Raw genomic sequence first — 25,792 nt, forward strand, 5'->3', positions numbered from 1 at the left:
AAATGCTGCTCGGACCGAGCACCTGAGCAAACTCATAGAAAACAACTAATTAAATCCCAGGTTCCTTTTTAGTACAGTAGCTAAACTAACTATAAATCAGATATCTGAAAAAAGTATTCCATCTCAGTTTAGTAGTGAGGACTTTATGAATTTCTTCACTGAAAATATTTTAAGTTAACACAATAGTGTCAAGACAGCATCTTGTGATTCAGTCTCAGCTAAAACGCCACAATTACAATTACAATGTTTTACATGTAAAGGACAGGAAGAGCTGTACGATATAATTACCAAAGCCAAATTAACAACATATCTGTTTGATCTTATTTCAACCAAACTACTGAAAGAAGTGTTATATACAGCTGGTGAGCCTCCTCTGAATATTATTAACACCTCGCTATCTTTAGGTCACGTCCATGAACCCCTCAAGTTGGCAGTTATTAAGCCACTCATTAAGAAACCTAATTTGGATCCAAATTACAGACCCATTTCAAAGCTTCCGTTTATGTCAAAGATTTTAGAAAAGATTGTGTCTGTCTAGTTATATTTCTTCTTACGAGAAAACAATATCTTTTAATAGTTTTAGTCAGGTTTCAGGCCCCATCATTGCACAGAATCTACTCTAGTTAAAATCACTTATGACCTGTTCTTAACTTTAGACCAAGGCTACTTCTCTCTGTTGGTTTCACTAGATCTTAGTGCCGCTTTCCTCCATATAGATCATGACTTTCTCCTGAATCACTTACAGAATTACATCCACATTCATGGACAGGCATTAAGCTGGTTTAAATCCTACCTGTCTGATCATTAACATTTTGTAGATTTAAATGGAGAACTATTCAGGATAATGCAATTAATTATGGGGTGCCACAAGGTTCAGATCTAGAACCCCTGCTTTTCATAATATGCATGCTTCTTTTGTCAAATATTATTTGAAGGTATTAGATTAGCTTCCACTGTTATTCTGATGATACCCAACTATATATCTCATCAAAAACAGACGAAACATCTAAAATGACCTGGTTAACTGAGTGTTGTAAAGAATTAAAAGATTGGATTATGCATAACTTACTATTGTTAAATTCTGATAAGACAGAGATTTAGCTCATGGGCCCAAAAACCAGTACACAGAAGCTCCAGCATTTCAACTTGCATTTAGAAGGATGTACAGTAACTACTAGTTTAACAATAAAAGACCTGGGAATTATTTTAAACAGCAAATTTTTAAAAAACATATCGCCTATATTACAAAAACAGCCTTCTTCTACCTTAGAAATATTGCTAAGCAAAGAAACATGCCGTCTATATCTGATGCAGAGAAGCTCATCCATGCATTTATGACCTCCAGACTGGACTATTGTAATGCATTACTATATGGTTGTCCTGCATCATTATTAAACAAGCTACAGTTAGTCCAGAATGCAGCAGCCAGAGTTTTCACAAGGTCAAGAAAATATGACCATATAATCCCAATTTTATCATCCCTACACTGACGACCTGTTAAGTTTACAATCAGCTACAAACTATTGCAAGTTACCTACAAAGCCCTAAATGGTTTGGCTCCCATGTATCTATTCAGTCTTCTAACACCCCACGATCCGTCACGCTATTTGAGATCTCAAAAAATCTGGACTTCTACTAGTTTCTAGAATAGCAAAGTCCACTAAAGGCGGAGCAAATTTTTACATTTAGCTCCTAAACTTTGGAATATCCTTCCTGACAGTGCTCGGAACTTAGACACACTTTCCCAGTTTAAGCGCACATTAAAATCTTTTTAACGAATCCTACACATAACACACATCACAAATCATAACCTTGTGCTCCAGTACATCTGATCAAATGCACATTATCAATTTGTGCTTGTTAATATTATAAACAGCAGCTACACTAATTCCTGTCCACTTGATTTCGTTCTCTACCCATCCTGAGGCATCCCGAGGTTGCACCAGTTCCAGTTGTGTCCCACCTCATGAAGATTATGGACCCTTAAAGAAGTAGAAGCCAACCCCACAAACTTCCCAAACCATCTAGGGGCATACCAGTGCTATTTAAATCCCACCTCATGTGGAGTTTGGCATAGGATCTCTTCAAATTTTTAAAGGCTATGGCATGGAGGAGTTGGTGTTGGAGCTATGATGATCTCAAATGTTGAGCTATTTTTTGAGTTGCTCAGTAGCTCCTGGTTCCACAATGCCAACTGTCTGTATAAGACTGTAGAGAGGACATTACTCATAATCACACACACTGTGGTTCTCACTCTTTTAAGATTTATAATCACACCTTTGATATCACCCAAATGAGTATGGTTCCTCTCAAGGTTTCTTCCTCATTCATCTAGGGACTTTTTCCTTGCCAAAGTCACCCCAGGCTGCTCATCAGGAATAAATACACATAATTTGCTTTAATTCACAAGTTCTGTAAAGCTGCTTTGAGTCAATTTCCATTGTAAAAAGCGCTATACAAATTATTTTGAACTTGAACTTGTAATCACTAATATGGTGACATTTTTTTATAAGGAGATATTTAAAATTTTTCAAAAGAGTATTAAATGGTTTCGTAACAGTCAGTAAGTAATCAGCCATGAGAGAGTATGGATGGCTTTTCTGTTTCTCAGTAACATGAAAAATCGTATTTTTGTTGACCTATTCACTTTGAGAAAGAAAATAGGCTGGCGAGGGAATGCCCGTTTAAAGCAGCTACAAGGTTCCATAAATAATAAAACACAATAGCTTGTCTTGCAGATGTTACACAACATTAAACATAACTATAAATGGATAAAAAGTAATGAACTCTTTTTTTACTTTAATAATAAACATAATCACGATGTGGTATACGAGCAATAAAACTTCAGTGTGTCTCACACCACCCTGTTGTTGAACACTTTACTATAAAAGTGCATTGCAAACCTTCTCTTCTCCTTACATACAATTTCATAGCTGTAATATATTGTTTTGTAGGGAATCATTTGCTTGTTTTAATTGGAAACACATTTTTACGATGCTGTTGTATCTATAAGTGAAAAAAAAACATTACTTTGTAATCTAAGCGATTAAATGGGACATCCAGAAAGGGTCTTCAGCTCCCACAAATAAGTAGTAACAGACAGGTCGTTTACTTTGCAGCTTTTCACCCAAGTGCCCTTACCAGGTGTAAAACCTCATTTCAGAATTTTCCTCTGTGATATTTTTCAGGTAAAATATATGTACATTTTTATTTTTATTTTGCATGTGAACAGATTTATGTTAAACACATGTAAAATTTCCACAAGTTCAGTTTTCCACATGTGATCCTGCTATGGCTTGTGCAGTGACAGTGCCATAAAACACACAGTGAAAAGAGCATGAACACAGCACATTTCCACCCATATTTCAAGGCTTTGCATTCGTCATGCAATAAATTTAAGGGGGAAAGATATTTATTTAAGAATAAGCTATATTGGTGATTTGAATAGTGTATAGTCATGAGCTTTGTACACACCAAACAGCCACAGCAGTTCAGACCTTGAACCGCTCCTTATGTGATTTGTATCATTTTTTTAGCAGTTTTCGTTTCTTACATAAACTGTTTGTGCTCAATTGAAGGTTCAGAGGAAGCAGCAGGATCATGAATTATTGAGAACAAAACAGTACAATGAACAAAATGTTATTTATACAAACAGCACAGACTTTACACCTGGTAATGCAAAAAGGTGTTTTGGAGTAAAAAAGAACAGCCACAAATAAACTTAATGGCAGTGAATAAGAGAGCAGGATTACTTTCCCCTGTGACATGTGGTCTTAATTATATTGTGTTTTGTCCAAAGTGTTGAGCAATATCTTCCTGAACCAGATGTTTGAACAACGTCCACCTCTCACAATCACTTCAACTCCAGGTGAATCAGTTATTCTTATTGTTTTATTTCTATCTTAGGAGTCTGAGAGGTGTCTTATGAGTCTTTTTAAACAGAGTGGGCTATAGATGACGGTAAAAGGTATGTATATGACGGGACTGGAGCAGGCTAGGTATTCATGCCAGGATGCTTGACAATTTACAGCTGTGTTCTTGTTTTTTTCTCATTAATTCTAATCGAACTCATTTTAAAAATCCAATAACCGTACAAAACACAGAACTGGTGACTCATATTAATTCAATCACAAATAACTGTAGGTCCCACCATGATTTAGTAACAGTCATCAATGATTAGAAATTCCATTTGTTTGTCAACTCCTTATATCATAAAATCGGCTGCTGAAGTTCAGTTCCAGAAAGCACTTGAATGACACAAATAAAAGGTTGATTTATCTTTTATCTATAAAGTGCGTCCACTCTGTTAGTAGTGACGTTAAAGCTTAAGGAGTTTATAATGAACCTTACTCAAAAAACAGCTACTACATGATGAGTCATGTGCCACAGTTATTAACTCTAAGGTGCAGTTGTTGAATATATATGTCACACATTTCTTAACAAATGCTCATAGAACAATAAATCTCACATAATAATAAAAAAAGAACCAGCAAACCCCTTCTGTTATTTTTATGTCAAACATAAAAATCAGTCTATCATTTAAAATCTTAATTTTATCTAAAGAATGTATGATTAATGAGCAGCTTTCAATCACAGTAAATTAAGTATAATACTGTATGGTCCTACTAAAACCCAGGCTTGCCCAGGCAGGATTGATAAAGACGATAAAGTCTGAATGTTATTTATAGTGAAATGTCATTACCCCACTGTGTAGTGCATCAAAACTCACCACATAATAAAACTGCAGTTCCTGACGCACAGGCTCCTCAGGCTGCATCACTGTAGATGAAGCTCCATGAGATCCCAAAAATAAAACCATAGCACTTCAGCAGCAAAAACTGCTATTAAACATTTAAACCACAGATGAAGATCCACTTTTTTTGCTTTTGTGCCCACCACCTAGAAGTGTCAGACATCCGGTGCGAGGAAAGACCCAGTGACCACAGACATGCCTGACCTAGTGTCTATCGAAGACTACAAGTCCATCAGAACATCCTCTCCGAGTGGCTGTGTATCTGTAAAGTGATAGCAGGCTTTCCTCTGCAGGGCGCTCTGTGTGTGTGTGTGTGTGTGTGTGTGTGTGTGTGTGTGTGTGTGTGTGTGTGTGTGTGTGTGTGTGTGTGTGTGTGTGTGTGTGTGTGTGTGTGTGTGTGTGTGTGTGTGTGTGTTCCACTTTGATAAAATATGGGCCTCTAACGTGCAGCAGTGCACTGTGCTTGTCAGAAACAGGAAACGCTCAACTGATGGCACAGGGCTCAGCTTGCTCTGAAGCAGAAGTCAGCACATGGACCAACCAGGGATTCTCTCTCCATTCCCTCCCCTTTCCAAAGCATAACACAGGCGGCTCTAAGGTTACAAAGGAAGCTGAAAACACAGATTCGAGTGCTAGTAACTTCAGGATAACTTAATTTTCTTTCATCTTATCTTTGTAGAATTGTGCATGAGCTATGGGCTCTAACTTGTTCAGAAATAAACGTATCAACAGTTACGTAGTTACAAATATGCAGTGTGTTTGCTCAACATATGATGTGATATATTGAAATAAACACAACCAGGTGATGCTCAGCATAACTTTGTGCTGAGTCTTTAGTATGGGTTTCAAAATGCATCTGTCTGCTTTAACTCTTAAACTGTCCTGTTTATTTAGTTATTAATTTTTTTATTCAGTATTTCATCAATTACTATGAATCTCCAAATGTGTGTAATAATGACATTAATGACAGTGATCATGTCTGGCTACACTGAAACATCCTAGGAGTTTAAGAGTTTAATCATGCTTGTCACATTTCGGCATTTGGCCATGCATCTGTGCTTCATTCTTAGCAGAGATTCTGCAGATTGTTTTGTGCTCATGGTGATATTCTAAAGTATATTCAGCCCACATGTATGCAACCATATCCTACACACACACACACACACACACACACAAACACACACACACACACACACACACACACACACACACACACACACACACACACACACACACACATACACACACACACACACACATACACACAAACATCCTTCTGGGGACAGGCAACTAATTATTGCTATGCCTGCCCCAAGATCTAAATGTAACCTATAATGTAAACTTTCCCTTATATTATTATTATTATTATTATTATTATTAATTATTATTATTATTATTACATTTTATTTTACAAAAGGTACTGTTTTTTGCTTTTGTTTTTCTGATACTTGGACCCAATAAGATGTCCACAAGAGGGCAATGTGTAACATTTTGGTCAAGGACCCATTACATAATGAGGTAAACAAATAATTTTCCATTCTTTAGTGTTCTGAATGAAGAAATGGCAAAGTGCACACACACACACAAACACACGCACGCACGCACGCATACACACAGTACTGTGCAAAGGTGTTAGGCAGTTGCTGTAAAGTTAGAATGCATTCAGAAATAAAAGTGCTAATAGTTAATTTTTTGCAATTAGCAAAATAGGAAGTAAATCAGCAGAAGAGAAATCCAAATTAAATCAAATCCACAAAACAGGATGTTGATGTAGAACAGCATGCACTTCTAGGTACATTTTTGGAGAAACTAGGCAGGTAGGTTGTTCCAAACATCTTGGAGAACTAACCAGAGATCTTCTGCAAATATAGGCTGCCTTTTCATGTAATCCCAAACAGAGTAAAAAAAAAAGTACTCTTTCAGGGCAAAAACTATTTATTTCAAGACCCTTGTTCTTCTCTACTGATAATAGTTCTTAATGACATTGGCTGTATATTTGGGGTTGTTGTCCTGCTGCAGAATAAATTTGGGGACAATCAGATGCCTGATGGTACTCCATGATAAATAAATATCTGCCAGTATTTCTCAGCATAGAGGACTCCATTAATCCTGACCTAGTCGCCAAATATTTTTGCAGAAATGCAGCTTCAAACTTGCAAGAAACCTCCACCATGCTTCAAGGTGGCCTGCAGACACTTATTACTATAAATCCTTCTTACAGTTCTTCCTAATCCAGTCCTTCGACAAACAACTTGTTTTTTGCTACAGCCAAATATTTCAGATTTTGACTCATCAGTACAGAGTACCTGCTGCCATTTGCACCCTGCACACCAGTTCCAAAATTTTCGTTCATACTGTAGTTGCGTCGTGAGCCATACATGTCAGAGGTATAGCTTTTCGGGAAACCCACTTCTGGCTGACTTTTCCAAATAGTAAATGGGTGTACCTACCCCATTCTTTGCTGATGACACTGCTGAAAATCTTCCTATGCTGAAGGGAAGTAACCATGATGTGTCTTTTATACATATATTCTGTTTTCTTAGCAGATAACTACACCTACAATCCTCAACATTGCCTGATTCAATGCTCTTTCAAAATAAACCTGTCTATTTTGAAATCTTTGCCTTGGAAAACCCTTGCTGATGCACTCTGCACCACATTGTGTCTTGTTGCTGTTCTAAGAAACATGCTGTCTATATCTGATGGAGAGAAGCTCGTCCATGCATTCATGACCTCCAGACTGGACTATTGTAATGCACTACCAGGTGGTTGTCCCGCATCATTGATAAACAAGCTACAGTTTGTCCAGAATGCAGCAGCCAGAGTTCACACAAGGTCAAGAAAATATGATCATATAACCCCAATCTTATCGTCCCTTTACCAGCTACCTGTTAAGTTTCGAATCATCTACAAACTACTGCTACTTACTTACAAAACACTAAATGGTTTGGCTCCCAATTATCTTTCTAGTCTTCTAACACATTACAATCCATCACGCTCACTGAGATCTCAAAACCCGGGACTTCTAGTAGTTCCTAGAATAGCAAAGTCCACTAAAGGTGGTAGAACATTCTCACATTTAGCTCCTAAACTTTGGAATAGTTTTCCTGACAGTGTTTGGGGCTCAGACACACTCTCCTAGATTAAGTGCAGATTGAAAAAGTATTTTTTTAGCAAAGCCTACACATAACACACTTCACATATCATAAGCTTGTGCTCCATTACATCTAATTAAATGCACATTATCAACTTGTGCTGTTAATATCATGAACAGTAACTATGCTAATTCCTCCACTGCTTTTCTTTCGCTACCCATCCCGAGGCATCCTTAGGTTGCTCCAGCCCCAGTCACATACCACTTTATGAAGATTGTAAACCTTTAAAAAAGTAGATGCCGAACTCGCAAACATCCCGAACCATCTCGAAAAGTACCAGTGCCAATTGGATCCCACTTCATGTGTGGAGTTTTGACATTGGACCTCGTTGAGTGTTTAAAGGCTCTGGCATAAAGAAGCTGGTGTTGGATCTATGATGATCACAAATGTTGAGTTATTTTATGAGTTGCTCAGTAGCTCCTAGTTGTATAACCACAAATGACTGTAAAAGACTGTAGAAAGAACATTACTCATACGCTTACATTCCAGTGCTCATGTTAGTTCTCAATCTCCAGTGTTCTGTACTGTTTAAAGATTTATAATCACACTCTTGATGTCACTTAAATGAAGATGGGTTCCCTTTTGAGTCTGGTTCCTCTCAAGGTTTCTTCCTCAAAACATCCTAGGGAGTTTTTACTTGCCACAGTCGCCATGGCTGCTAATCGGGGATAAATGCACACTGTTCACCGTAACTCTTAAAATTCTGTAAAGCTGCTTTGAGACAATGTCTGTTGTGAAAAGCGCTAAAGAAATAACCTTCACTTCTGTGGTCTGTTCTGTGTCTTGCAATGAATCTGTCTTCCACAACCTCACCTTCATATCAGAGTATGGCTGTTCCTCACCCAGTTTTAAGTCTCATCCACAGCTGTTTCTGGTCCAGTTCATGAACGTATTTAAACCTACATATAAAATTTTTTATACCTGCTTGGTATAACTGGTTAATCATAAACCTGACTCAGCTCCTGACTTGTCAAGTGTACAAAGATAGTCACACCAAATATTGATTTCATTTAGATTTCTCTACTGTTCATTCACTTTCCATGTTGTTAATTATTAAGTTATTAACACTATTATTTTAGAAAGCGTTCTTACTTTACAGCATTTTTTCATTACTGCCTGAAACCTGTGCACAGTACTGTATATTAATACAAATCTCAAAAATATTTTTTTATTTGAATTCATTGTAAATAATGCTTTACCCTGTATGTACATTATTTTTCAATAGCTCAATACCATTAACTAAAAATGAAAACTCCAACAGATTGTTTAAGCAAGAAAAATAATTTATTTATGTAACTTTTTATCACATAGGCAAGACATAGCTGCTTGAAGAGCTCACAGCTACATATCCTTACTGCTGGAGAGGGAGGCTCATAATATTCAGATTTTTTTATATACGTCTTTTTACAATGATAAAATAACAAAAATATAATTCCAGGTACTTTCTTTCTTTCCCAGCCAACTGTTTATGTCCCAAGGACAATGGGCAATTAAAGCTTTTTCATAGAGTCAGCAAAATCTAAGGTGATCTTTTATAGTCTTTATAATTCTCTGATATAGTAATCTTTATGATAAATTTTGACTAAATTTTATCTTAGAATTACATTTTATATACAGTGTATGTTTTCAAATTTGGCACTGGCTGAAAGTTTCTAAGCTTAGAAGGGGACGACTTCTGACTTAAATTGATTCACAAAAATGTTTTAAAATAAATCCCCAGAGTCTCTTTAAACAATTGTCCAATAGTTGCTGATCCTAAGCACAATGCTTTAAAAAACTAAACCCTCTAGGGTCTGAATTTCTCAAAGTTTACTGTGCTTTGATTTTGTCGGGGCATATTTGAAATTCATCTCTCCTCTGTGTACAAACCTAAGCTCCTGTGAGAGTCATTAGGAGAATGGGAAAGAGGCCAAGATGGAGGGAGAAAGGAGGAAGAATACAGAAGCAAGTATATGTTTTAATGATAGTTTGTCACATAAAGAAATGTCTTATGCTTTAGGTCACTGTATCTTTTGGTCTATGTGACAGAATGTACAGTCTAAGTTGTCACTAGATGTATGTGAAAACTCCCAGTGACTTAACATATGGCTTCTAACATTCTGTTTTCTTCCTCTTACATACTTCACTCATTGTATATCCAGACATTTTGACTTTCTCTCTCCCTCTCCACCGTCCTCTGGAATTTTTTATGCTAATTTCAACTAAGAATGGATGCAGCACAGAGTGCACAAGAGTAATGATGACCGTTAGAGTAGTATTCATAAAAAGACTAAAAGAAACTGTGGATATTTCTACAGAAGTGCATTACCAAGGCATTTAAAAACACAGGCTTGACGCCAGAGTACAAGGCAAACAAACACTGGTTGTCTTTTTTCATTCACTAAATACTGAAAACAAGCTTCACTCACTATTTTAATGTAATACTTTATATTCTTTGATATATTTTGATGCTTTCAGGATACCTGACGGCCTGATATAATTAACTTTTTTTTTATCCTCAGTGCCGGAACAGATTTCTCACCAGGTGTGCTTCCCCTCCTGGACTGCAGAGGGTGCTCTGGCTCAATAGCACCAGGTTTAATGATTCTGATTGTGAGCCAGAGCAGCACAATCACATGTGGGAGAAAATATTTTGAGGGAATGGGAAGGAGCAAGTAGTCTTTATGGGAAATTCTCTGCACACCAAATTTTCTGTCTTTTTGTCTCCAAACCGATCCAATCTGATAGACAAACCTGATTTTGAGACCTACGCAGACCTCAAATTCTCATGATAGTTTTTGTCTATGAGTTAGAAATAAATGTCCTTTTCAGCAGTGACATGGGTGGTGACTATACAAAAAAAAAAAAAACCCTCAGAAAACTAAACTGTTGAGCTTTGTTCCCTCTTCCTGATATTAATAGGCATTCACTGCTAATTTGCCATTAGTGACAGAGAAGCAGCACATCCAGCCTTGATGCATAGTATGAAATGGTCATATAATAAGTGAGAATTACAATGTGGACAAAGATAAAATTTTTAGGAACACATTGTAGCTGCAGCTTTTTTGGGCAGGTGGTGATTATAATATGCTGCAGCACCATATCTCCCAAATATCTGGGTAAAAAGATATGGAGGTGACCTTAAGAAGTTCTTCTTTACCATTTGTAGTCCTTAACAACTATTTTTCTTGGTTACTTTGATAACCAGAACAAGAAACCCCTGAAAGGTTCTCCATATTAGACAACCAGGATCAAAGACCCGAGTAGGAGGATTTGAAAGCTTCTGTCTACAGTCATTGATAATTCTTTTCTTTGTGTCCAGCTTATATTTGCTTTCATTTGGTACCGTTCTCATAATCTGCTCTGTGGTGGTTTTGGTTTTTCACTGTGTGTACTGTATGTACTACACATACACAACACTACTACCCATTGTGCACCACTACTGGCAGTAAGGGAAGATCTATAATTTAGAAAGAATATTGCATGAAGGTTGTCTATTTTGTGACTTTAGTCCCTGTTTGTTGTAAACATGCCAAAAAAAAGGCAGTTTTAAGGAAAGCCACAAAAATCTTTAATCTATATTTAAATATCGGATATTCGGTTTTATTCTGGGTTAATTCAACCCCAGAAGGTTAAACAGGACCCTTTATATTTTTATGTATGAATATAAACAAACAAAAATGACGAATAAATCTACTGTAAACTACTTTAGTAATAAAAGTGCTTTGTAAGGGAATTTGTTTTACATTTTCTTTATGGAATGTTTCTCTTTCTGACTAGGACGACTTCTTCTTTCAGCTGCTCCCATTAGGGGTCTCCATAGCAGATCATCCGTATTTCTCTTTCTGACTAGGACAATTATGCGTTTTCGCATTTGTTTTATGAACTTCAAGCTAATCACAAAAGAAATATCATCTTTCTTAGACTTGCAATAATTCTGCACTTTAAATGTGGGCATTGGCAAATTTGTCTACATACAAAGGCTGGTGAGCCTATATTTCCAATGCTAACCAAACTATTTCAGAACCTCATATAAACAATTTGTTCCATCCCTTTTGATATGGACAGCACTCCACCGCCACTTGACAAAAAGGAGAGACCCAGGGTTGAAAAACTCAAAAGCACCTTACTTCAGACAGTCCAAGATCCCGGGAAGTAAAACCATTTAGATGTGCAGTGATGCACTAAGAGCCATTACATTCGGATCTCTACAAGTTCAATCACTGGTCTGGTAGAGCTGTTTTAGATGGGTCAGTCCCAGCAGCATCCAGATCTGACTGAGAAAACTCAGTGACACGGCGAGCCAAAGGGTTTGTGCTTTTCAGCAGTTCCATGGCAGAGACCCGTGTTCCACTGCTTGACTTGCTGCCCTTCTTCTGAAGAAGTGCCATGAAGTTTTCATTCCGAGAATTTGACCTTGGAGTGCTTCCCAGTGTCAAAGTTCGAATGTCACTGCTGCTACTTTTCACAGGTGACACAAGGCTCTGACGACTGCCAAATGCTTGCTCTTTACGGCCAAGGACTTTCCGCTTAGATCTGTGTAAGAAAAATCTATTGTTATATCGTGCATTTGGTGAAGTAAGCATGCACAGAGTTTGTTGTGTTAATACTGTATATCAGTTTTGATTTTTATATCCCTTGTAATTGCAGTTGATCAATTAATTGGCAATAGCTATAATTAATCAATGTTTGTAAGACCTGTGTATGATGGTAAAAAGGTCTTCAGTTGTATGGGTGGTAGGTGTGTTTACAAGCACATCATCATCTGTTTCTTCAGTGATGTGCAGTTCTGTCTTGTCTTTAATGGAACTGTTTTCCTCAAGTGGAGCTTCTGTAAGCACATTTTTACAAATAAACATTTACTTTAGTCTTTAGTGTATCTTAAGTTACACTTATAAGTTCTATAATAACCATTTTATACTTTGAATTATATTTGTTTGCAATTATTATTAATTGCTATTGCTACCTAAATTACAGCACAGGTTTTAGAAAATGTCTCAAACATACCTGCCATTATTTCTGCAGTGAATGCCTTTATCTCAACATCTCTAATCGATCCAATATCCTTGGGGGTACCATCCTCTGGTGCATCATTGTTTTCTTCATTTCCAAGACCTTCCAGGTGTCCTTGATGTTCATGGTGTGCATTGCTCTGCCAACCCCCTGGGATTTCTTGGTAAGTTGATATGTCTTGATCATCTTCATTATAAGAAGCTTCCTCAGCTTCAGATGGTGGTGGGCCTAGAGGTGACTGAGAACCACTTTCCAGTAGCAGGCTTTGCTTTTCTGTAGTGCCATTGCTTGGTACCTGCACAGTAGGGGAAGGTAAAAGAAGAACATTTGGCTTTTTTGGTACTGGTGGGGGTACCTTGGGTTTCTTCTTGTCTAATTCACCTATGCAGAAAATGGGACTTTGACCACAAAGGTTCTTGCCTATGTCCTCTTTCTCTGGACTGCTAGGAAAGATAAAATCCTCCTCAATTGGTATCCCATGTTCAAGGTCAAGCTCAGGTAGAGGAGGTGGATTCCTAGGCACATGCTCTTGAGGTGTAACTGCAGATGGACTGGTTGATGATTGGGATGGCCTCTTAGGTTTAGGCTTCCTGACCACCATGTAAATATTGCCTACAGGCATTGGTCGGTCTATTGGGGAGGCTGGTGGAGATTCCTGAGCATGGGGTGATGATGAGGGAGACTTAAGCATCAAGTTCATGGGTCGTTTGGGAAGTGGTGGCTTTACTGCAACTGGTGGCTTGGGTGGCTTAGAGCTATATAGGGTGGTAGGAGGACTAATATCACGTCCTTGTTCCTCTTCTATGATGTCAGAGGATCCATCAGGACTGTCCTCAAGTTCTGAGCGACTTACTGAGCGGAGTCTTATGTTTCGCAGATCTGTTGTGGTAACCATGGGCAGTGATGACTGACACGGTTTTCCTGGTTTGTTGGTGGTAGATGTGTCTGAGTGCCTCCGGCTTGCTTTAGGTTTGGGTTTGACAGATGACAAGTCTACTGGGGAATTCGCAGGTAACTCAAATGAAAGACGAGACTGGGATTTGTCTTTTGGCGAGGTTGCTGGAAGAGAGGACTTTCTTTCTGGGATTTTTGGGCGCATCTTGCACCCTGTTGGGGTCAGTCCACTGATGGCAGGGTATGTAATAGTTGGGGTGGGAGTCTCAGACTGACTCGAGTATCCACTCGAGGGGGACATAAGACATGGAGGCTTGAATGGAGAGGCCTTAGTTTCTGCTTCAATGGAAACTGGGGAAGGGGAAGTAGCACGAGAGGTTGATGGTGAATTGAGGGATTCTGAGCTTTCACGCACTTTAACACATTCAATTACTGTTGTACCCGTAGCAGTGCTAGAGCCTGATAATGAACGATATGGGTCATTGTTGGACTTCCACTCACTGAGCTGCCAGTGAGGGGGGAAGCCTAGCTCAGCTTCTCTGTCAGGAGGCTGAGATGTCTCCAAACTGCTGTGTGTCTCTTCATCTGGTTTAGAAGCCATAAGGAACTCAGGCTGGAATGAATTCTGGAAATTGTGATCTCGTGGAATGAAGAGGCTCTTAGGCCTACCATCTCTAATATGTCTTTCATCATGGTGTGAGCCCATCCCGCCAATTGCTGACAAGTTCTTTACAAGGGACACACTGCGTACTGGAGGAGGTGGCTTTTTTTTGGGCTTCTTCAGTGAGATACTTCTTGATCGTGACCTTAGCCTACTAACTGGGAAGAAGTCAGACCCTGTTGCTACAGACACATTGTCTGTACTGGTGTTATCCTCAGAGCTGTTGCTAGGGTACAGCAAAGCATAGCTCTCCCCTTCTCTGACTATAGGTACTGTCTCTCCTGGGCAGCATATGTTGTCTGTTGAGCAGAGTGATCCAGAATCCGTTGGTGTTGAAAGGGAGCGTTCACGGAATTTAAAAGCATTTGCTCGCGTTGATTTCTTCTCTTGCCCACACTTGTTAAACCCATTACCGGCTGCTGGACTAGGTGCTGCTTCCTCAGTCTCATAAATTTTTCCTTTAATTGCATTTCCATGTGTGACTGCATATGTCCTGTGCCCAGAAGGTTCTGAGATGAAAGTGAAGGAGTTTGAGTGTGATACAGAGCTTATGGACATGGTAGAGCTGGTTTGAGAAGGGCATATAAGGCCACCTCCACCCGAGTCAGATTTCCCAGGTTTTGACAAAGGCTGCTTGGCAGCATGGTCTGGGGTTAGGGCATAGCTGTAGGAGTCATTCCAGGAGGGAGAAAAAGTGGAACCCTTTGGGCCATTCCAAGAAGAGCTGGGGCACATAAGAGTGGCATGGTCCATCATGCCTTTAGGGGCTTTGGGAGATGGGGGGACACTGTGCTCTCTGTCACTCTGAGTTTTCCGTAAAGGTATGTGCTGCTCGCCTGTATTCTCTGTGGTGGGTTCCAGAGATCTTGGTTGGGATGAGTCAGGAGAACAAGCACCCTGTATCAGATCAACAGCAAGAATTTTGCCATCACCTAAAGGAGATATAAAGAACAGACTGAACTTAGAAACAAAAAGCACAAGCATTGTTACCATAATTCTAGAAGCATGCAATTTTCTATATTGAATAATGTGTGAAAACCCATAATTCCTTCCACTGAGGCCAAAATAGAATACATAGTAAGAAATCTCACATAGCCTATTGACCTGGCTGTTTTTCTGTTTTCTGTTTGTTTATTTCCTTTTGCTTTCAGTTCCCAACATAACTTTCTAACTTCCTATTGGTCACCTTGGCAGTGCAGCGTGACATCAGGGCCTGCGATCACACTCCTTGGGCGGCGGATGGTCTTTGGGTTAACCGCCTTTTCAGTTCTAAAGGGGGCCTGGAGTTCGCTGGCGTGCTTATCAAAGCTCTGGCCTGAGGCAAGACATGAGATACCACTTCTCAATCGGAGAGACAGACCTTTGTCAAAATATGTGTGTAAAATATATAAACGATCACATGGTTGGTTTCTGAGACACTATGACACTATGCCTTGAAATAAAAATGGCTAGCTGATTAAACAGATCACAGTGTTAAATCACTTTTGAAGATTTTGCACTAATACTAGTCTAAATTTAAATAACAGGTTTTAGTCGAGTCTACAAAACTACAATATACAAGACATGTACCTTCTAGAAATGTCAACTAAAAATATTGTATATATATTCAAAGGTTTTAATTGGTTCACATTATAAAGTAGTATGGCCAGCATGAGATGAAGAATTACTCTTGACTTGTTGGTGCCCAGTAGGAGTAAGACACTAGACATGTAGACAGTGTGCAGTGTCTGAGTGAATGGTTAGAAGAAAAAGCTAATATTCATGGACAACAACAATGCACACTTTTTATACCTGCCCCTGCCCTACTCAGATTTGTATTTCGAAACATATGTACATTTACAACCATTTAACTATAATGTACCATTGCAGAGTTTCTAGTAATGCATTAAGACTATGTTTTTTAAAAATAAGATTCATGCAACACAAGATGAATCATCAATGTGTAGTGTTGAAAATAGATTGAACTTTATAAAGTGTACAGCTTGTACAAAATGGCAAATGCCTAAGGAACAAAACTATTGCAATGGCTACTAACATACTAACATAATTTGACAATTAAGCCAATTAAGCAGATGTACGCTTGTGAGCATGTGCATTTACTCGTTTGTCTGATGTTTTAATCCATGTAACTTACAACTTGTACAGATTCAACCAGGCAGTTGAAGATTAATGGCTATACTCAAATACACTACAGTTGCAGCTTAATGGTGCTGCCATTTGAACTTATAAGCTTCCAATCAGTAGCCTAAGCCTTAACCATGGCTACAGTGCACATACCCACTGTCTCTGCTCTCTCACAAAACGTCCAAAAAAGCTCCATTCTCTCCTAACAAGTGTTTATGCCATTCATAAAAATGAAAAAAGAAGAGGGCAAAAAAAACTCTCCCTCCTTCTTCTTTACACTCAACCACCCTCTCTGTCACTGTCTCCCTTTCTTTTAGTATGAGCAGCTTTTCCATTCCTCCTCACCAAGCTAAGAGGGAAGAGCTGGGCGTTGCCATGGCAACAGCTACCTGTTCATTTTCTTAGACGGATGGGGAGTGGAATGGCACCTCTTTGTGAATTAGACTCCAGGCTGCCTGAACATGGCATTAACAGAGTTTACAGACCTAGTCTTACTCAACTACACTGAGCCCAGAGATCAGAGCCCTTGGAACAATCAGAGAACAGAAATTCTGGCGACAAGAAGCAAAAGAGAAACAGAGTGTAAAAACTTAAAAGTAGATATGAATAGAAAGGATGATATAGGAGAACCTAGAGACCGGATGCTAGTGGAATGCCAAATAAAGAGTCAATATCTGAATAAAACACAGTGACAGCTTGAAAAATGTGGGAGGTATAAACAATGTCACAGCACCCATGAGTGGAAATGAGGAGATGATTTGGCATGTGGTTCAAGTTATTTTACTCAGTCAGTGTAATTTGAGGTTTAACACAAAAATACAAGAAGGAAACGTGGCAAGGAAACAATATGAGGAAAATGATGTCATGTAGGAAATCCTAAAATGCCTGACCTGGGCTGAACCTCAGTTCAGACATCAGTTTAATTATGATAGCAATCTTAAAAATGTGAAATTAAAACTTTCTTTTATTTATCTGAGAAGCAAAAACCAATGATCAAATTGATCATTAATTGAAACAATAATAGACACTGGAAATAGTTATTACCTATTGCTAATATCAGACAAAAGCAAACTGTGACCCAGAGAAATCAGAACCTCTCTTTGATAAAATCGAACTGCACTGCAAAGTGCAGGAGCAGAATATGTTGAGTGTCCGTACCAGTGACATCGATAGGGACGAGGTGTGCAGAGGAGTGTCGACTCAGGTGCCAGCGAGGTTTTTCAGCAACCGGGGGCCCCACTGAAGAATTCCAGCCCAGGAGAGAGCGGTCTGAGCCACAAGCAGCCGGGTCCTGAGCCCGGATTCCTAATGATGTTGTCTCATCCTCACACACCTGTTTATTTGCAGGCTGGGAAGAAAGATGGGAAAATGGATTAGCTAAAGTAGATTATCATGAAGCAAGTAACAGCTCATTAATTACACATGTTCTTAGTAATGTGTTCCTTTCTAAACAGCCTTTATTTGTAATGCTCTCTGAGAAGGAGACCCTCTGTTTTGGAACACCTTACAAGAAAACATATACGGTTCTCGATTTCATGTTTTAGTAGTAGAACTTCTGCAGTCGTACGTCTGATAATTGCTATCATCTGTTTCAAAAAAGTTTAATTTACTCTGTAAGACTCATTGGCTTTTAAGAATAATTGATAATACTTAATGTGGTGGAATGCCTAAATTTATACATACAATCCTTAAATATAGACATTCCGTCTGTGGGGCACACCTACCCATGTTTACTGTTAACTTTTCACAAATTATATAAAATAAAGGATACACTCCACAACATCAAATTTGCATCTGCAAGAAAACAAGCAGATAATTACCAGGAAGACAAACTCTGTTTTTTTGTTGTTGAGTGAGGAAGGCGAGCGGCTAAAGGTAGTGGAGGTGTCCTCTGAGCTCTGAGACGAAGGGTGCCGGAATGTCTGCCCAGTTACTCTGTTATCATACAGCTGCTCCTCGAAGTCTGCACACAAACCGCCTAGGATTAGCATTAGCACATGCAGGACATTCCTTCAAGAAGAAGCAGTCAGCAATATAGAAAGTAGCCATTTTGTATATTTCTCTTCCTGTCAGGTTCACGCTGAGGTTTCTATAAAAAGGATTATTAATATTTTAGTTAATTGAGCAAAAATTCACAAGCGACTCACAGGTCTTCTTAAGCCACCTCATCCCTGTGGGTATTAGAATACCCTAAATCACTTACTACCCCTCAGCCACAGCACACACACACACACACACACACACACACACACACACACACACACACACACACACGCACACACACACACTCTCTTTCAAATCCAACTTTCCCCTTATTCCCCCTACCCTAAAACCACAGTATTGTGACCAGTGAACTTGATCCCTTAAAGCAGAAAAGGGATGCCGCAATCTCAGAGTTAGGTTGCCTAGCAATGATGGGTGCTCTGAGACAATGGAATACCTTTTGAGTCAACAAAAGCCCCCATTCCAAAGCCTACCACTCCATTGAGACACACACACACACACACACACACACACACACACACACACACATTGCTAGGGGTGCAAACATGCGTGTAAGTATCTGCTAAACCTCTATAAAAGAAGCATCTACCAAACGCAGATTTCTTACAGACTGTTACAAATAGTTGCCAATGTTCCAACCCTAAAGTCCATTAGAAAAAAGAATTAAGAACTCGATTCATTCCTATAACTAGATTAGTATTTCTGGAGTAGCTGTTATCTCAGAATCTCAGTTCACAGTTATGGAGTTGTAAACTCTGCCACCTTCAGGATACGAGCAGCTTGTTGCTGCATGCATTCAAAAAGTGGATAAGGAACACGAGTGGTGCAAAGGAAAGGTCATGTGACTAAGGCATGGTTTTAAAAATGAACATCCGAAATTTCCTTTGATCGCAGGCTGAACATTATAAAAGCCAAAATCAAACAATGTCAAACTACTGTCAAACAGAACTCAAGAAACTAGATCTGAGATCCCTCAAAAAACACATTATAGCAGAAATAGTATTAATGGGTGTCTGTGTGTACAGTACCTCACAAGTGCACAAACAGCTGTCTAATAAGACCAAAACTGCCCCAGCCACCTGCCCTCGCTTTACATTCCATCTCGAATGGACACCAAACACCCTAATCACTCTGAACTTTGTTCACAAATGTTAAGAGAGATAATAAAACTGGCAATCATGGCACTGATAGTTACCTACTGACACACGATAAAAAAAATAAAAATCGAAATAGCATTTTCTCTATATTTAACAAGCACACGGTCCAAACAGCAGGAACTCACCAATTCACACAGGCCGCTCTGTGAAAGCAAGGATTTGGCTTTGAAGACCTTTGCACACCACTTCAAAGGAGATGTGAAAGAGAATCGAACAGAGGAAACACTAAACTGTGTGTGTGTCTTCATCTCTGCACCTGTGCATCTTTTTTCGTGTCTGTCTGTCTGTGTGTGTGTGTGTGTGTGTGTGTGTGTGTGTGTGTGTGTGTGTGTGTGTGTGTGTGTGTGTGTGTGTGTGTGTGTGTGTGTGTATACATAAAGATCATTTGGACACACCTACGCCTCTTATGTTGACCTGCCTTCGGCCACTCAGCCACTGAACAGTGGTAGGAAACAAATGTCTCCTTTCCTCTCAGCCAATCAGATGGCTCGTGCAGAAATGCAGTCAGCCACTCATGCATGCTGAGAGCCACGGCAGCCACAAATAACCTCAAAGCAACTCGCCTAACAAGATGCACCCCGGAAAGCAGCCATTTATTAAATATGGGTCAATCCTTTTCTTTTGGATCCACAGAAGGCATGGGAGCAGAAGGGAGAAACAATGCCTCTTTTCTTGTCTATGGCCATTTCGTAAGGCCTGTTTTGTTTTGATTTTTTTTTTCTTTTTTCCAGTACCTATTCAAGATTGAACATTCATAGTTGATCAGTGTTGTGCAAGAGAGTGAAGTGCTTTGGGTGGAAAGGAATTTTGGGGTTTTTTTTCCTCATAAAAAATTTTTCTTGTTTTTTTTCTCCTAATTAGTCACTACAAAGAACTGTTTTTTTTTTTGTTTTTTGTTTTTTAATTCAACATAATGCTACACTGAAATAAGTCAAAATATGCTTTCAGTAAAATAAGTTTCAGAGATGTTAGAAAATTGTTAAAATGTTAAACAAATGATCTTTCCAGACATTAGTAGTCCTATTTAAAACAATACTACCAATAAAAGTTTAAAGAAAAATACTAAAAGTTCTAACTCAGATTTTTTTAATTATAAGCTATTCACAAAACTGTTCACAACTTTTCAAAGATTTAGCAGGATCTCTTAACTAAGAGGAAGACCAAGGTTGATCATGCTATTAGAGTAATGTTTAGCCATGATAGTAAAATTAGAAAAATAAATAATAAACAAACAAAATGAAAGCATCACTACCTGAAAACAGAATGCTCACTACTTGCCAAGTTTCATTATCTCATTGTCACCCTATTTGTGTGACCCATGCTAATATACTTAGTGGTTAATATACACTGCCCATCCAAAAACAAAAAACTCCACCTGGATTTAACTAAGCAAATAGGTAAGAGCCTCCCATTGGATAATTACTGCATGGATGATTATGTTTCACCTGGCAACAAGTTATTTAACCCTAACTGATGCTGTGAGTAGCTTCTCATTTCTTAAACAACTATGTCGGAAGACACATCCCGTGGTCGTGGAAAAGATGTTTTGGGGAACCATCATCTTCGAGGAATAAATGTGGTCGGAAAAAAATCTTAAATGATCGTGATCGGCGATCAAACATTTGGTGAAATCAAATCAGTAGAACTCATGGCTATGTTTAATAGTAAAAGTAAGAGTATTTCCACACGCACAATGCGAAGGGAATTCAAGGGACTAAACAGCTGTGTAGCCTCAAAAAAACCACTTATCAGTGAGACTTATAACCACTTATAATAAAAAAAAAAGGCTTCAATTTGCTAAGGAGCATAAAGGTTAGACTCTGGAGCAATGGAAGAAGGTCATGTGGTCTGATGAGTCCAGATTTACCCTGTTCCAGAGGGATGGGCGCATCAGGGTAAGAAGAGATGCGGATGAACAGATCATGCCAAGTGCCTACTATACAAGCCTGTGGGGGCACTGCTATGATCCAGGGTTGCTGCAGTTGGTCAGGTCTCTGTTCAGCAATGTTATGTGCCCAAAGAATGAGGTCAGCTGACTACATAATATACTACATGACCAGGTTATTCCATCAATGGATTTTTTCTTCCCTGATGGCACAGGCATTTTCCAAGATGACAATGCATCGGGCTCAAACTGTGAACGAGTGGTTCAGGGAGCATGAGACATAATTTTCACACATGGATTGGCCACCAGAGTCCAGATCTTAACCCCATTGAGAATCTTTGGGATGCGCTGGAGAAGACATTTCGCAGCGGTCCGACTCTCCCATCATCAATACAAGATCTTGGTGAAAAATGACTGCAATTCTGGATGGGAATAAATGTTGTGAAATTGCAGAAGCTTATCAAAACGATGCCACGAATGCGTGCTGTAATAAAAGCTAAAGGCGTTCAAACTAAACATTAGTGTGTGACTTTTTTGTTTTGGATGGGCAGTGTATTTAGATTTAGATTTTTGCTATAGTTTAATTAAACATGACTAGGTAGTTAGTAAATGATCAAATATATGACTTAAATAATGTGCAGTGCAGTGAGAGCTTTTAGTTTGACATATGCTTGGTGAGGTAATTCCAGTTCATCTGTGCTGCTTAACTACATTTCTACTGTTGCTGAGCAGTGAGGGGATGTCAAAACTTAAATCCTGTCTGGCATTGCTTTTCTTAGTATCTGAGCTGTCTGTTTGCTCCACTGCCTCCACAACCACTGCAATAGCCTGACAAGAGGGAAAACACCTTCTTAAAAGCTAAAAAAAAAAAAAAAATCTGACCAATAAAGGATTCCAAATATGAAATAAAAATTCTTTCCAAAATAATGTTTTTTATCTCTTACATTATCATTTTACATGTTAATTAAAAACACAGTATTCAATATTATTTGCATTGAAGTAGAGTAAATTAGAGTAACAAACTTAACAAAATGCTTAATTCCTAAAGTATACACATGTATTTGTGCCTTATCAGTTGCATCTAATTTAAAGAAATCATGTACTATTTATTTTGTTGAAAAGTAATGCAATTTAGCTAGATTTATTGTTAGTTCATGTAGTATGCATTGCTGGGAGGAAGGAATTCAATGGTTAAGGTGTTGGACTTATGTTTGGACGGTTGGTGTGTTCAATTCCTAGCATCACCATGCTGGACTCCTGAGCAAGGCCCTTATCCCTCACCTGGTTATTTGTGTGAATAAGATAATTGTAAATCGCTCTGAATAAGAGCATCTGCCCAAATGCTTTAAATGTGACTTGACTTCTTGACTTGACTTGAAATGTAAAAGTCTTATAATACCATTACAACAGATTAACATTTTATAACTGCTGCAACAGTATGCTGACTGCAAGTCAAATCTTTAAGGTTTATATAAATGCACTTATAAATGCATCATAGTTAATTTAGTAACTTACACTGGGGTTTGTATAACAGATGCTCCACATAATCTGAACCTAATAATACATGGATTAAAGTTTTTTATTTAATAAAGAAAAATGTTCAGCTGTTTTCTCTAAAGATGTGCTTATATAACATTTATAGAAGAAGTTTTAGGTGTCAGACTTTCAGCTTTGTAACCATCAGTAGGTTTTCCACTGTGGGAGACTCTTCAGGACAGATGACTTTCAGTTTTATGGATCCTCGATGAAATGGCAAGCTATATTTGTGTCTAGTAATGCTTGAGAGGGAATAATTATTGCCAGTACTTAAGTAAAAATAATAATTAAGGAAACGTTGCTTTGGATTAAGAAGAATAAAAGAATTTCAGACTTGCTGCTTAAAAGTGATCAACCTTATCAATTGTATCTGTCTATCTGCTTCACATCATGCCAAAGCATCCAAACATTGAATGTCTTCCTATGAAAACATTTATTGTCATGTTTTTTTTTTAATTAATTACACTCATATCAGAGTCCCTGAATATCCACTATGTTGCTGCTTTTAATGCCAAAATGTTTTTTTGAAATGTCCTCGAGGACAGACAGGCCCATGTTTTTTCTAAATGTAACAATTTTAAAGCTATTACATTAGCTTTTTTTGGTCAAAACAGCCTCTGATTATTTTGACCAATTGCAAGCCAAAATACTTGAAAGTATTTCAAAATGAAAAGATTTGTATGTTGCATCAGTACAAATATCAGGTTAAGGGGTTGAGAGCATCTTTGTAGCCACACCTGACAAACAGACGCTTAAACACTAAGTTCAAAGAGGCTTTGATCTCTCATCAGTTGGGGTTCATCAGGGCAGTACATAACATGCATTTACACTGCACTTTCATTCCAACAAAAGCAAACTTATACAAACATTTCTATTAGCATAATTTTAGTTACTCATTGAAAGGTTAGAGGACACAGCTCTGGGAACATACACTATTTTACAGAAATCAAGATAAATGTGCATTTTATTGAGCATAATACTTCAGAAAGTTTTAATTAAATGAGTTAGCTGCTAACACTTAAAAATATTATTAGCAATGTATTTTTCATGTACGTAACTCCCCAAACACACATGCAGCTGTGTAACCACTGTTTTAATGGTTCCACAATAATGTAATATGTTATATTTACTTAAAACTTTATATTAGATTGGTATTATCTGATATATATATTATTATTTTATTATTTTATTAGGCTACTTTTGAATGTTTTGAATGGTCTTTAAATGTCTTATTTAATAAACTTGAACTTAGATAAAGAAATACACTAAAAATAAAACTAAGCATCCATTAAACTGTCATTCACAACAAAAGCAAAATGGTAATCGTTAAATGCTTATCCGCACTTCTCAAACATATAACACATAAAGATATGAAAATGTGAACCACACACAGACACGCACACAAGCATGCTGATCAAATTATGTACTTTAAATGTGACATAGGGTTTAGCAAGCACTGTACCACACACACACACACACACACACAATCTCACAGAGCATGACAAACATCTGCTCATCCTTAACCATTAATCCATTAATATGTGAAGAGCAAAGACTGACAGAGAACAGAGGAAGGAGAGAACCAGAGAAGGAAATGCAAGCTGCATACAAACACATACACACTCTGAGAAGCATCAGAAAGCATCTGCATCGGATTCATTGAGTCAAAGTGTAAGATTGAAACAAACAGACAAGAGGTGACTATATATTTCTCCTAGAGCAAAATAACGAGGAGCATGAATCATAGAGCTATAGAAGGACAGGGAAGCAGGGGAAGAGACGGGCAGGATGTAAAGATGGCACAGCAATACCATGGAGCAATACTAACACTGTATTGCTCACACGCGCATTTCTTATATCAATAAACACATGCAGGCGTAAAGACGACGCAGCCAAACACACTACAAATGACAATATGCGCAGTAATCTGAACATATGTCACTGAGTTTGCCATTAAAACCAGATCTTCCTGAAACCCCTCACACATAACACACACACACACACACACACACACACACACACACACACACACACACACACACACACACACACACATACACACATACACGCCCTGCGGCTGGAGGTTCCTACCTTGCAGCAGGCTCTGGAGGTTGAGCTGAGCCTCTTGGTGCAGCTCCTGCACACACTCCGGCCTACTCCATGAGCCAAACACATTCACATGCTGTTGCCATGACGATTGGAAGTGGGCCGTTCGCTTGCTCTCCGAGTCCAAGTTGGTGGTGGCTGGCAGAGAGAAAGTGGGAGAGAGAGAGAGAAAGAGAGAGAAAGAGAGAGAGAGAGAGAGAGAGAGAGAGAGAGAGAGAGAGAGAGAGAGAGAGAGAGAGAGAGCAGTAGGAAAGGAGAGAGGGAGTGAGGAAGAGAGAGATCAGAGAGAGGAAGAGAGAAAGACACAAATAAAAATTGATGATATTTGCATAGGTAATATCAGGATGCGAGGGCTAGGTATCGCGGTGTTTGTACAGAGAGACAGGATGCGCCACTACAGCTAGCTGCATTTCTCTAATCATATAAAAATCCAATTTCGCAGTGGGGATGTGTTTATCTGCAGAACTGTAAAAAAAGGCAGAAAAGTATAGATGCAGTTCATTATATGTGTATTCATTACAGTGC

At 38.5% G+C, this 25,792-nt stretch overlaps 2 protein-coding genes across 9 annotated transcripts in view; both read right to left on the reverse strand.

Annotated features, from left to right (window-relative positions):
• The window catches only part of arhgap36 (Rho GTPase activating protein 36), a 43,353-nt gene extending 38,120 nt beyond the window's left edge, over positions 1-5,233 (reverse strand). The window contains exon 1 of the mRNA XM_083541461.1: positions 4,730-5,233. Within this exon, the coding sequence (XP_083397587.1) occupies positions 4,730-4,819 (90 nt within the window). The 5' untranslated portion in view covers positions 4,820-5,233. The remainder of the gene's footprint in view (positions 1-4,729) is intronic.
• Positions 5,234-9,173: 3,940 nt separating this feature from the next.
• Positions 9,174-25,792, reverse strand: part of nhsl2 (NHS-like 2) — a 74,301-nt gene continuing 57,682 nt past the window's right edge. For 5 of the 8 annotated variants that reach the window (XM_083540763.1, XM_083540762.1, XM_083540765.1 and 2 more), the window contains 7 exons: positions 25,253-25,405; positions 18,400-18,542; positions 17,738-17,927; positions 15,642-15,770; positions 12,895-15,387; positions 12,586-12,718; positions 9,174-12,423 (listed from right to left, as the gene is read on the reverse strand). In XM_083540763.1, coding sequence (XP_083396889.1) covers positions 12,108-12,423; positions 12,586-12,718; positions 12,895-15,387; positions 15,642-15,770; positions 17,738-17,927; positions 18,400-18,542; positions 25,253-25,405 — 3,557 coding nt within the window. In that variant the 3' untranslated portion in view covers positions 9,174-12,107. The remainder of the gene's footprint in view (positions 12,424-12,585; positions 12,719-12,894; positions 15,388-15,641; positions 15,771-17,737; positions 17,928-18,399; positions 18,543-25,252; positions 25,406-25,792) is intronic. The other 3 variants (XM_083540764.1, XM_083540768.1, XM_083540769.1) reach the window with 1 other exon arrangement.

This window comes from Silurus aristotelis (genome assembly GCF_946808225.1).
Source record: "Silurus aristotelis genome assembly, chromosome: 5".
NCBI classification, from domain to species: Eukaryota; Metazoa; Chordata; class Actinopteri; order Siluriformes; family Siluridae; genus Silurus; species Silurus aristotelis.